This window comes from Oncorhynchus mykiss, chromosome 31 (genome assembly GCF_013265735.2).
Source record: "Oncorhynchus mykiss isolate Arlee chromosome 31, USDA_OmykA_1.1, whole genome shotgun sequence".
In the NCBI taxonomy this organism is placed as follows: domain Eukaryota; kingdom Metazoa; phylum Chordata; class Actinopteri; order Salmoniformes; family Salmonidae; genus Oncorhynchus; species Oncorhynchus mykiss.
In genome coordinates this window covers 4,256,593-4,269,941 of record NC_050571.1, presented here as the reverse complement: position 1 = coordinate 4,269,941, position 13,349 = coordinate 4,256,593, and the positions used below count along the sequence as shown (strand labels likewise).

General features: G+C 44.4%; 1 protein-coding gene across 4 annotated transcripts in view; it reads left to right on the top strand.

Annotated features, from left to right (window-relative positions):
• The window catches only part of LOC110513918 (beta-synuclein), a 54,323-nt gene that overhangs the window by 20,550 nt on the left and 20,424 nt on the right, over nt 1–13,349 (top strand). For all 4 annotated transcript variants that reach the window (XM_036970242.1, XM_036970241.1, XM_036970239.1 and 1 more), the window contains one exon: nt 5,305–5,388. In XM_036970242.1, the coding sequence (XP_036826137.1) occupies nt 5,305–5,388 (84 nt within the window). The remainder of the gene's footprint in view (nt 1–5,304; nt 5,389–13,349) is intronic.

The window sequence follows — 13,349 nt, the reverse complement described above, 5'->3', positions numbered from 1 at the left end:
ACCCTGTATATAGTCTCCACATTGACTCTGTACCGTAACACCCCTGTATATAGCCTCCACATTGACTCTGTACCTTAACACCCTGTATATAGTCTCCACATTGACTCTGTACCGTAACACCCCTGTATATAGCCTCCACATTGACTCTGTACCGTAACACCCTGTATATAGCCTCCACACTGACTCTGTACTGTAACACCCTGTATATAGCCTCCACATTGACTCTGTACCGTAACACCCTGTATATAGCCTCCACATTGACTCTGTACAGTAACACCCTGTATATAGCCTCCACATTGACTCTGTACTGGTACCCCCTGTATATAGCCTCCACATTGACTCGGTACCGTAACACCCTGTATATAGCCTCCATATTGACTCTGTACCGGTACCCCCTGTATATAGCCTCCACATTGACTCTGTACCGTAACACCCTGTATATAGCCTCCACATTGACTCTGTACCGTAATACCCTGTATATAGCCTCCACATTGACTCTGTACCGTAACACCCTGTATATAGCCTCCACATTGACTCTGTACCGTAACACCCCCGTATATAGTCTCCACATTGACTCTGTACCGTAACACCCCCGTATATAGTCTCCACATTGACTCTGTACCGTAACACCCTGTATATAGCCTCCACATTGACTCTGTACCGTAACACCCTGTATATAGCCTCCACATTGACTCTGTACCGTAACACCCTGTATATAGCCTCCACATTGACTCTGTACCGTAACACCCTGTATATAGCCTCCACATTGACTCTGTACCGTAACACCCTGTATATAGTCTCCACATTGACTCTGTACCGTAACACCCTGTATATAGCCTCCACATTGACTCTGTACCGTAACACCCTGTATATAGTCTCCACATTGACTCTGTACCGTAACACCCCTGTATATAGCCTCCACACTGACTCTGTACTGTAACACCCTGTATATAGCCTCCACATTGACTCTGTACCGTAACACCCTGTATATAGCCTCCACATTGACTCTGTACAGTAACACCCTGTATATAGCCTCCACATTGACTCTGTACTGGTAACCCCTTTATATAGCCTCCACATTGACTCGGTACCGTAACACCCTGTATATAGCCTCCATATTGACTCTGTACCGGTACCCCCTGTATATAGCCTCCACATTGACTCTGTACCGTAACACCCTGTATATAGCCTCCACATTGACTCTGTACCGTAATACCCTGTATATAGCCTCCACATTGACTCTGTACCGTAACACCCTGTATATAGCCTCCACATTGACTCTGTACAGTAACACCCTGTATATAGCCTCCACATTGACTCTGTACTGGTACCCCCTGTATATAGCCTCCACATTGACTCGGTACCGTAACACCCTGTATATAGCCTCCATATTGACTCTGTACCGGTACCCCCTGTATATAGCCTCCACATTGACTCTGTACCGTAACACCCTGTATATAGCCTCCACATTGACTCTGTACCGTAATACCCTGTATATAGCCTCCACATTGACTCTGTACCGTAACACCCTGTATATAGCCTCCACATTGACTCTGTACCGTAACACCCCTGTATATAGTCTCCACATTGACTCTGTACCGTAACACCCTGTATATAGCCTCCACATTGACTCTGTACCGTAACACCCTGTATATAGCCTCCACATTGACTCTGTACCGTAACACCCTGTATATAGCCTCCACATTGACTCTGTACCGTAACACCCTGTATATAGCCTCCACATTGACTCTGTACCGTAACACCCTGTATATAGCCTCCACATTGACTCTGTACCGTAATACCCTGTATATAGCCTCCACATTGACTCTGTACCGTAACACCCTGTATATAGCCTCCATATTGACTCGGTACCGTAACACCCTGTATATAGCCTCCATATTGACTCGGTACCGTAACACCCTGTATATAGCCTCCATATTGACTCGGTACCGTAACACCCTGTATATAGCCTCCATATTGACTCGGTACCGTAACACCCTGTATATAGCCTCCACATTGACTCTGTACCGTAACACCCTGTATATAGCCTCCACATTGACTCTGTACCGTAACACCCTGTATATAGCCTCCACATTGACTCTGTACCGTAACACCCTGTATATAGCCTCCACATTGACTCTGTACCGTAACACCCTGTATATAGCCTCCACATTGACTCTGTACCGTAACACCCTGTATATAGCCTCCACATTGACTCTGTACCGTAATACCCTGTATATAGCCTCCACATTGACTCTGTACCGTAACACCCTGTATATAGCCTCCATATTGACTCGGTACCGTAACACCCTGTATATAGCCTCCATATTGACTCGGTACCGTAACACCCTGTATATAGCCTCCATTTTGACTCGGTACCGTAACACCCTGTATATAGCCTCCATATTGACTCGGTACCGTAACACCCTGTATATAGCCTCCACATTGACTCTGTACCGTAACACCCTGTATATAGCCTCCACATTGACTCGGTACCGTAACACCCTGTATATAGCCTCACTACTGTTATTTTACTGCTGCTCTTTAATTTGTATTATTTTGTACTTATATATTTTTACGTAACACTTCTTTTTATTAAAACTGCATTGTTGGTTAAGAACTTCTAAGTCAGCATTTCATTTCATGTCCAGAACAGCTGGCAGGCATATTCACGGTCATTTTCAACCTCTCCTTGTCCCAGTCTGTAATCCCCACATGTCTCAAGGTAACCACCATCATTCCTGTTCCCAAGAACTCTAAGGCTACCCTGCACAAAGACACTGAAGCAGCAAACTTTGTGGAAATTAATATTTGTGTCGTTCTCAAAACTTTTGGCCACGACTGTACTTGTGCACTTGACAATAAAACATACATTTTGAAACTCTACTAGAAACTCAGTGACAATATGGACACAGATATAAAACTAATTATAATATATATATATATATATATATATATATATGAATACATTTCTTAAAATATATTCAATGTTATGATAGACTGAGATAGATTTCATGTTAATTACTAAAATGACTGAAGTATCCATGTACCTTGGTGATCTACCAGTAGCTTTGCGACCCCTACGCCATGACCTGTCCTCTGGGTACATCTATTAGTGTAGGATACTGGGGGGTGACCTGTCCTCTGGGTACATCTATTAGTGTAGGATACTGGGGGGTGACCTGTCCTCTGGGTACATCTATTAGTGTAGGATACTGAGGGGTGACCTGTCCTCTGGGTACATCTATTAGTGTAGGATACTGAGGGTTACCTGTCCTCTGGGTACATCTCTTAGTGTAGGATACTGGGGGGTGACCTGTCCTCTGGGTACATCTATTAGTGTAGGATACTGGGGGGGGGGGGGGGGGGGTTACCTGTCCTCTGGGTACATCTATTAGTGTAGGATACTGAGGTTTACCTGTCCTCTGGGTACATCTATTAGTGTAGGATACTGAGGGGTGACCTGTCCTCTGGGTACATCTATTAGTGTAGGATACTGGGGGGGGGGGGGGGGTGACCTGTCCTCTGGGTACATCTATTAGTGTAGGATACTGAGGTTTACCTTTCCTCTGGGTACATCTATTAGTGTAGGATACTGGGGGGGGGGGGGGGGTTACCTGTCCTCTGGGTACATCTATTAGTGTAGGATACTGAGGGGTGACCTGTCCTCTGGGTACATCTATTAGTGTAGGATACTGAGGGGTGACCTGTCCTCTGGGTACATCTATTAGTGTAGGATACTGGGGGGTGACCTTTCCGCTGGGTACATCTATTAGTTTAGGATACTGGGGGGTGACCTGTCCTCTGGGTACATCTATTAGTGTAGGATACTGGGGGGGGGGGTGACCTGTCCTCTGGGTACATCTATTAGTGTAGGATACTGAGGTTTACCTTTCCTCTGGGTACATCTATTAGTGTAGGATACTGGGGGGGGGGGGGGGGGGTTACCTGTCCTCTGGGTACATCTATTAGTGTAGGATACTGAGGGGTGACCTGTCCTCTGGGTACATCTATTAGTGTAGGATACTGAGGTTTACCTGTCCTCTGGGTACATCTATTAGTGTAGGATACTGGGGGGTGACCTGTCCTCTGGGTACATCTATTAGTGTAGGATACTGGGGGGGGGGGGGGGGGGGGGGGGGGGGTGACCTGTCCTCTGGGTACATCTATTAGTGTAGGATACTGGGGGGTGACCTGTCCTCTGGGTACATCTATTAGTGTAGGATACTGGGGGGGGGGGGGGGTGACCTGTCCTCTGGGTACATCTATTAGTGTAGGATACTGAGGTTTACCTGTCCTCTGGGTACATCTATTAGTGTAGGATACTGAGGGGTGACCTGTCCTCTGGGTACATCTATTAGTGTAGGATACTGGGGGGTGACCTGTCCTCTGGGTACATCTATTAGTGTAGGATACTGGGGGGGGGGGGGGGGGGGGGGTTACCTGTCCTCTGGGTACATCTATTAGTGTAGGATACTGAGGGGTTACCTGTCCTCTGGGTACATCTATTAGTGTAGGATACTGAGGTTTACCTGTCCTCTGGGTACATCTATTAGTGTAGGATACTGAGGGGTGACCTGTCCTCTGGGTACATCTATTAGTGTAGGATACTGGGGGGTGACCTTTCCTCTGGGTACATCTATTAGTTTAGGATACTGGGGGGTGACCTGTCCTCTGGGTACATCTATTAGTGTAGGATACTGGGGGGGGGGGGTGACCTGTCCTTTGGGTACATCTATTAGTGTAGGATACTGGGGGTGACCTGTCCTCTGGGTACATCTATTAGTTTAGGATACTGGGGGGTGACCTGTCCTCTGGGTACATCTATTAGTTTAGGATACTGAGGTTTACCTGTCCTCTGGGTACATCTATTAGTGTAGGATACTGAGGTTTACCTGTCCTCTGGGTACATCTATTAGTGTAGGATACTGGGGGGTGACCTGTCCTCAGGGTACATCTCTTAGTGTAGGATACTGGGGGGTGACCTGTCCTCTGGGTACATCTATTAGTGTAGGATCCTTGGGGGTTAGCCCCTATGCTACTATATGTGTTTCCATTAGATCTGTGCCAGGGTTGGGGTCCATTCCATTTCAGTTCCAGTCAATTCAGAAAGTTAACCAAATTCCAAATCATCTTCGTTGACAAGCATGGAAGACAAGTGAAATTGTAATTTCAGTGTATTTCCTGAATTGAAATGGAATTGACTCCAACCCTGGTCCACAAAAAAAAAATACAAAAAAATAGTGTTCTGGTGAAATAGGACGTGTTGTTCGTTTTGTTTTACAATATTATGTTTGTCCACAGCCTGAGGAGTATGGGCAGGAGGCCATGGAAGGAGAGACACAAAGAGATCATCTGGAAGGAGAGACATATGACGAGAACCAGCAGGTAAGAGGGATAACACACACACACGCACGCACGCACGCACGCGCGCACACGCACACACGCACACACACACACACACACACACACACACACACACACACACACACACACACACACACACACACACACACACACACACACACACCCACCCTACCCATGCCCGATTGCCTATGCTCCACTTCGGCTGCTCTGCTCAATGACCAGACATAAGAGAGCGCTTAGCTGTTGACTACTTTTCGTCACCTCTAAACTCAAGCAACGTTATTTTCTGCGAAATAATCTCTCCGGACTTATTTGACTAAAATTGAAGGACTTCTGACATCATGTTATGATCTTAGTCAGATAGGACTGTACTACGCAGCAGAGGAAATGACTCAGCTTTTAAATGTTAGTGATCAAATTAGTGATAGTCGAGCCCTACCCGTACCCTAGATAATGATGAGAAAACAGACCCTACACAGCCCTAGTTATTGATGAGAAAACAGACCCTACACGGCCCTAGATATTGATGAGAAAACAGACCCTACACGGCCCTAGATATTGATGAGAAAACAGACACTACACGGCCCTAGATATTGATGAGAAAACAGACACTACACGGCCCTAGATATTGATGAGAAAACAGACACTACACGGCCCTAGATATTGATGAGAAAACAGACCCTACACGGCCCTATGACCATGTGTCTAGGCCCTGTCGGATCAGGTTGGGTTGAGCTCAAAAGCTCACACACGCAGACACACACACACACGAGTTACTGTCTTCAATATACTGTCTTTACTATAACGAGTTACTGTCTTTAATATAACGTGTTACTGTCTTTAATATAACGAGTTACTGTCTTTAATATAACGAGTTACTGTCTTTAATATAACGCGTTACTGTCTTTAATATAACGAGTTACTGTCTTTAATATAACGAGTTACTGTCTTTAATATAACGAGTTACTGTCTTTAATATAACGAGTTACTGTCTTTAATATAACGCGTTACTGTCTTTAATATAACGAGTTACTGTCTTTAATATAACGCGTTACTGTCTTTAATATAACGCGTTACTGTCTTTAATATAACGAGTTACTGTCTTTAATATAACGAGTTACTGTCTTTAATATAACGAGTTACTGTCTTTAATATAACGAGTTACTGTCTTTAATATAACGCGTTACTGTCTTTAATATAACGAGTTACTGTCTTTAATATAACGAGTTACTGTCTTTAATATAACGCGTTACTGTCTTTAATATAACGAGTTACTGTCTTTAATATAACGAGTTACTGTCTTTAATATAACGCGTTACTGTCTTTAATATAACGAGTTACTGTCTTTAATATTGTCATATTATTACTGCTACTTTTTCTAGTAACGTGCCCACTACTTATCGAGCGAACGTAGAATAGCTGTTTAGAGAATGTCATGACAGACGTCCATATAAATGGAATGAGGACGTACCTCTGATCTCTTCTGTGATAGCAAAGACCGTTAGTGATTCAGTGTCTAGTGGGAAGTGTGCTCTCTATCCATCTCTATTCCAGTGGTTTAAAAAGTTTCCCATCGCCGGGATAGCCAGCAGGACTGACCGGTCAATGTGATAATGACATTTTTGACAATAGACAATCTGCATCAAATCAAATCAAATCAAATTTTATTTGTCACATACACATGGTTAGCAGATGTTAATGCGAGTGTGGCGAAATGCTTGTGCTTCTAGTTCCGACAATGCAGTAATAACCAACAAGTAATCTAACTAACAATTCCAAAACTACTACATTATAGACACAAGTGTAAGGGGATAAAGAATATGTACATAAAGATATATGAATGAGTGATGGTACAGAGCGGCATAGGCAAGATACAGTAGATGGCATTGAGTACAGTATATACATATGAGATGAGTATGTAAACAAAGTGGCATAGTTAAAGTGGCTAGTGATACATGTATTACATAAAGATGCAGTAGGAGATATAGAGTACAGTATATACGTATACATATGAGATGAATAATGTAGGGCATGTAAACATTATATTAGGTAGCATTGTTTAAAGTGGCTAGTGATATATTTTACATCATTTCCCATCAATTCCCATTATTAAAGTGGCTGGAGTTGAGTCAGTGTGTTGGCAGCAGCCACTCAATGTTAGTGGTGGCTGTTTAACAGTCTGATGGCCTTGAGATAGAAGCTGTTTTTCAGTCTCTCAGTCCCAGCTTTGATGCACCTGTACTGACCTCGCCTTCTGGATGATAGCGGGGTGAACAGGCAGTGGCTCGGTTGGTTGTTGTCCTTGATGATCTTTATGGCCTTCCTGGAGGCCCGTCCTGGAGGGCTGGTAGTTTACCCCTGGTGATGCGTTGTGCAGACCTCACTACCCTCTGGAGATCCCTGTGGTTGCGGGTGGTACAATTTCCGTACCAGGCGGTGATACAGCCCGACAGGATGCTCTCAATTTTGCATCTGTAAAAGTTAATGAGCCTCCTGAGGTTGCAGCTGTTGCGCCTTCTTCACCACACTATCTGTGTGGGTGGACCATTTCAGTTTGTTAGTGATGTGTACTCCGAGGAAATTGAAGCTTTCCACCTTCTCCACTGTGGTCCCTTCGATGTGGATAGGGGGTTGCTCTCTCTGCTGTTTACTGAAGTCCACGATCAGCTCTTTCGTTTTGTTGACGTTGAGTGAGCGGTTATGGTGCCAGGGCCCTCACCTCCTCCCTGTAGGCTGTCTCGTCATTGTTGGTAATCAGGTCTACTACTGTTGTGTCGTCTGATAACTTGATGATTGAGATGGAGATGTGCTTGGCCACGCAGTCATGGCTGAAAAGGGAGTACAGGAGGGGGCTGAGCTCGAACCCTTGTGGGGCCCCTGTGTTGAGGATCAGTGTAGTGGAGGTGTTGTTTCCTACCTTCACCACCTGGGGGGCGGCCCATCATGAAGTCCAGGACCCAGTTGTGACTATAACCAAAGATAATTATCTTGGGAGGTAATACGGTCTGCATTTGATTGTGAGGTATTCTTGGTCAGGATGAAAAAAAGGACTTGAGTTTCTGTACGTTATCACAATCACACCATGAGTAGTTAAATCATGAAACATACACTGTGGTGATTTATTTATGTATTATCAAATGAGGAGAGACAAACGTATCACACAAGTCAGAGTTATACTTAAACTACATCTTTAATAATAAGAGCTTTGCAATAGCAATGACTTGTCAATGATTCACCATTTATAACGATCCGTTGAGAGTGATAAAACAAAAGTACAAAGATGTTTTATAGCCAAGATACTCCCCTTCCAACCGACATGACGAACAACAGATACATAGAATGGGTCACAAGGTTAAGATCTATATGAAAGATATCTATAATACATAGAAGGCAGTATATGCTGTGTCAACGGTTTTCATTGTGTAGACCAGTGTCTGGCCCTCCGACTCCGAACTGGAACCGTCTCTTCCTGGTACGGTATAGAGCAGAAACATTAACTCATGTTCTCTGGAATGCTCTTTAGGTTTTATCACCCAAAGACATCGTAAATCTCCTCTGTCAGGGTTATCTCATAGAGGCCCATCCTCAATAGAACACACACAATAGTTAACAGAATACTCTGTTCTGACGAATAAAACAACCATTATAATGCGTATTGCATTATAACATAATCTTGCAATTTCCCTGACAACATCACCGACTTTCTTCTTCCAGGAGAGTTCTTTATTCTTTTCTGCACGATGTACTGAGGACCCAGCTGGCTGTATGGATGGGGACAGTATATCCAGAGAGAGCCATGATTCTGTTAAACAGAGCATGTTACAGTCCCTGATGTCTCTCTGGAAGGAGATCCTCGCCCTGAGCTCGTCTACTTTATTGTCCAGAGACTGAACATTAGCGAGTAATATACTCAGAAGCGATGGTCCACTCCGGACAACAAAAATAAACAACAACACAATAAAAATAAACAACAACACAACAAAAATAAATAAATGCTGCAAATTTGCTTTGGAGCAAGAAGCAAAGCTGCCATGTCTGTCGGCGCCATCTTGTTTTATATATCGAGTAATATGGAATAAACTACTTTTGTTACAAATCATATGGAATAAACTACCTTTTCAAGTAACGAATCCCAACACTACACACGCACACACACGCACTTACAGTTCTACTGGAATCTAACCAGTAGAACTGGGGAATCTAACCAGTAGAACAGGGGAATCTAACCAGTAGAACTGGGGAATCTAACCAGTAGAACTGGGGAATCTAACTAGTAGAACTGGTGAATCTAACCAGTAGAACTGGGGAATCTAACCAGTAGCACTGGGGAATCTAACCAGTAGAACTGGGGAATCTAACCAGTAGAACTGGGGAATCTAACTAGTAGAACTGGGGAATCTAACCAGTAGAACTGGGGAATCTAACCAGTAGAACTGGAGAATCTAACCAGTAGAACTGGGAATCTAACCAGTAGAACTGGGGAATCTAACCAGTAGAGGGGAATCTAACTAGTAGAACTGGAGAATCTAACCAGTAGAACTGGGAATCTAACCAGTAGAACAGGGGGAATCTAACCAGTAGAACTGGGGAATCTAACCAGTAGAGGGGAATCTAACTAGTAGAACTGGAGAATCTAACCAGTAGAACTGGGAATCTAACCAGTAGAACTGGGGAATCTAACCAGTAGAATTGGGGAATCTAACCAGTAGAACTGGGGAATCTAACCAGTAGAACTGGGGAATCTAAACAGTAAAACTGGGGAATCTAACCAGTAGAACTGGGGAATCTAACCAGTAGAACTGGGGGATCGAATCTAACCAGTAGAACTGGGGAATCTAACCAGTAGAACTGGGGGAATCTAACCAGTAGAGGGGAATCTAACCAGTAGAACAGGGGAATCTAACCAGGAGAACTGGGGAATCTAACCAGTAGAACTGGGGAATCTAACCAGTAGAACTGGGGAATGTAACCAGTAGAACTGGTGAATCTAACCAGTAGAGGGGAATCTAGCCAGTAGAACTGGGGGATCTAACCAGTAGAACTGGGGAATCTAACCAGCAGAGGGGAATCTAACCAGTAGAGGGGAAACTAACCAGTAGAGGGGAAACTAACCAGTAGAGGGGAATCTAACCAGTAGAACTGGGGAATCTAACCAGTAGAACTGGGGAATCTAAGCAGTAGGACTGGGGAATCTAACCAGTAGAGGGGAATCTAGCCAGTAGAACTGGGGGATCTAACCAGTAGAACTGGGGAATCTAACCAGCAGAGGGGAATCTAACCAGTAGAGGGGAAACTCACCAGTAGAGGGGAAACTAACCAGTAGAGGGGAATCTAACCAGTAGAACTGGGGAATCTAACAAGTAGAACTGGGGAATCTAACCAGTAGAACTGGGGAATCTAACCAGTAGAACTGGGGAAACTTACCAGTAGAGGGGAATCTAACCAGTAGAGGGGAAACTAACCAGTAGAACTGGGGAATCTAACCTGTAGAACTGGGGAATCTAACCAGTAGAGGGGAATCTAATAAGTAGAGGGGAATCTAACCAGTAGAACTGGGGAATCTAACCAGTAGAAATGGGGAATCTAACTAGTAGAACTGGTGAATCTAACCAGTAGAACTGGGGAATCTAACCAGTAGCACTGGGGAATCTAACCAGTAGAACTGGGGAATCTAACCAGTAGAACTGGGGAATCTAACTAGTAGAACTGGGGAATCTAACCAGTAGAACTGGGGAATCTAACCAGTAGAACTGGGGAATCTAACCAGTAGAACTGGAGAATCTAACCAGTAGAACTGGGAATCTAACCAGTAGAACTGGGGAATCTAACCAGTAGAGGGGAATCTAACTAGTAGAACTGGAGAATCTAACCAGTAGAACTGGGAATCTAACCAGTAGAACAGGGGGAATCTAACCAGTAGAACTGGGGAATCTAACCAGTAGAGGGGAATCTAACTAGTAGAACTGGAGAATCTAACCAGTAGAACTGGGAATCTAACCAGTAGAACTGGGGAATCTAACCAGTAGAATTGGGGAATCTAACCAGTAGAACTGGGGAATCTAACCAGTAGAACTGGGGAATCTAAACAGTAAAACTGGGGAATCTAACCAGTAGAACTGGGGAATCTAACCAGTAGAACTGGGGGATCGAATCTAACCAGTAGAACTGGGGAATCTAACCAGTAGAACTGGGGGAATCTAACCAGTAGAGGGGAATCTAACCAGTAGAACAGGGGAATCTAACCAGGAGAACTGGGGAATCTAACCAGTAGAACTGGGGAATCTAACCAGTAGAACTGGGGAATCTAACCAGTAGAACTGGGGAATGTAACCAGTAGAACTGGTGAATCTAACCAGTAGAGGGGAATCTAGCCGTAGAACTGGGGGATCTAACCAGTAGAACTGGGGAATCTAACCAGCAGAGGGGAATCTAACCAGTAGAGGGGAAACTAACCAGTAGAGGGGAAACTAACCAGTAGAGGGGAATCTAACCAGTAGAACTGGGGAATCTAACCAGTAGAACTGGGGAATCTAAGCAGTAGGACTGGGGAATCTAACCAGTAGAGGGGAATCTAGCCAGTAGAACTGGGGGATCTAACCAGTAGAACTGGGGAATCTAACCAGCAGAGGGGAATCTAACCAGTAGAGGGGAAACTAACCAGTAGAGGGGAAACTAACCAGTAGAGGGGAATCTAACCAGTAGAACTGGGGAATCTAACAAGTAGAACTGGGGAATCTAACCAGTAGAACTGGGGAATCTAACCAGTAGAACTGGGGAAACTTACCAGTAGAGGGGAATCTAACCAGTAGAGGGGAATCTAACCAGTAGAACTGGGGACACTAACCAGTAGAGGGGAAACTAACCAGTAGAGGGGAATCTAACCAGTAGAACTGGGGAATCTAACCAGTAGAACTGGGGAATCTAACCAGTAGAACTGGGGAAACTAACCAGTGAACTGCGGAATCTAACCAGTAGAACTGGGGAATCTAACCAGTAGAACTTGGGAATCTAACCAGTAGAGGGGAATCTAACCAGTAGAACTGGGGAATCTAACCAGTAGAACTGGGGAATCTAACCAGTAGAACTGGGGAATCTAACCAGTAGAACTGGGGAATCTAACCAGTAGAACTGGGAAATCTAACCAGTAGAACTGGGGAATCTAACCAGTAGAACTGGGGAATGTAACCAGTAGAACTGGGGAATCTAGCCAGTAGAACTGGAGAATCTAACCAGTAGAACTGGGGAATCTAACAAGTAGAACAGGGGAATCTAACCAGTAGAGCTGGGGAATCTAAGCAGTAGAACTGGGGAATTTAACCAGTAGAGGGGAATCTAACCAGTAGAGGGGAAACTAACCAGTAGAACTGGGGAATCTAACCAGTAGAACTGGGGAATCTAACCAGTAGAACTGGGGAATCTAAGCAGTAGGGCTGGGGAATCTAACCAGTAGAGGGGAATCTAACCAGTAGAACTGGGGAATCTAGCCAGTAGAACTGGAGAATCTAACCAGTAGAACTGGGGAATCTAACCAGTAGAACTGGGGAATCTAACCAGTAGAACTGGGGAATCTAACCAGTAGAACTGGGGAATGTAACCAGTAGAGGGGAAACTAACCAGTAGAGGGGAATCTAACAAGTAGAGGGGAATCTAACCAGTAGAACTGGGGAATCTAACCAGTAGAGGGGAAACTAACCAGTTGAACTGGGGAAACTAACCAGTAGATCTGGGGAATCTAACCAGTAGAGGGGAATCTTACCAGTAGAACTGGGGAATCTAACCAGTAGACCTGGGGAATCTAACCAGTAGAACTGGAGATTCTAACCAGTAGAACTGGGGAATCTAACCATTAGAACTGGGGAATCTAACCAGTAGAACTGGTTAATCTAACCAGTAGAACTGGGGAATCTAACCAGTTGAGGGGAATCTAACCAGTAGAACTGGGTAATCTAACCAGTAGAACTGGGTAATCTAACCAGTAGAAC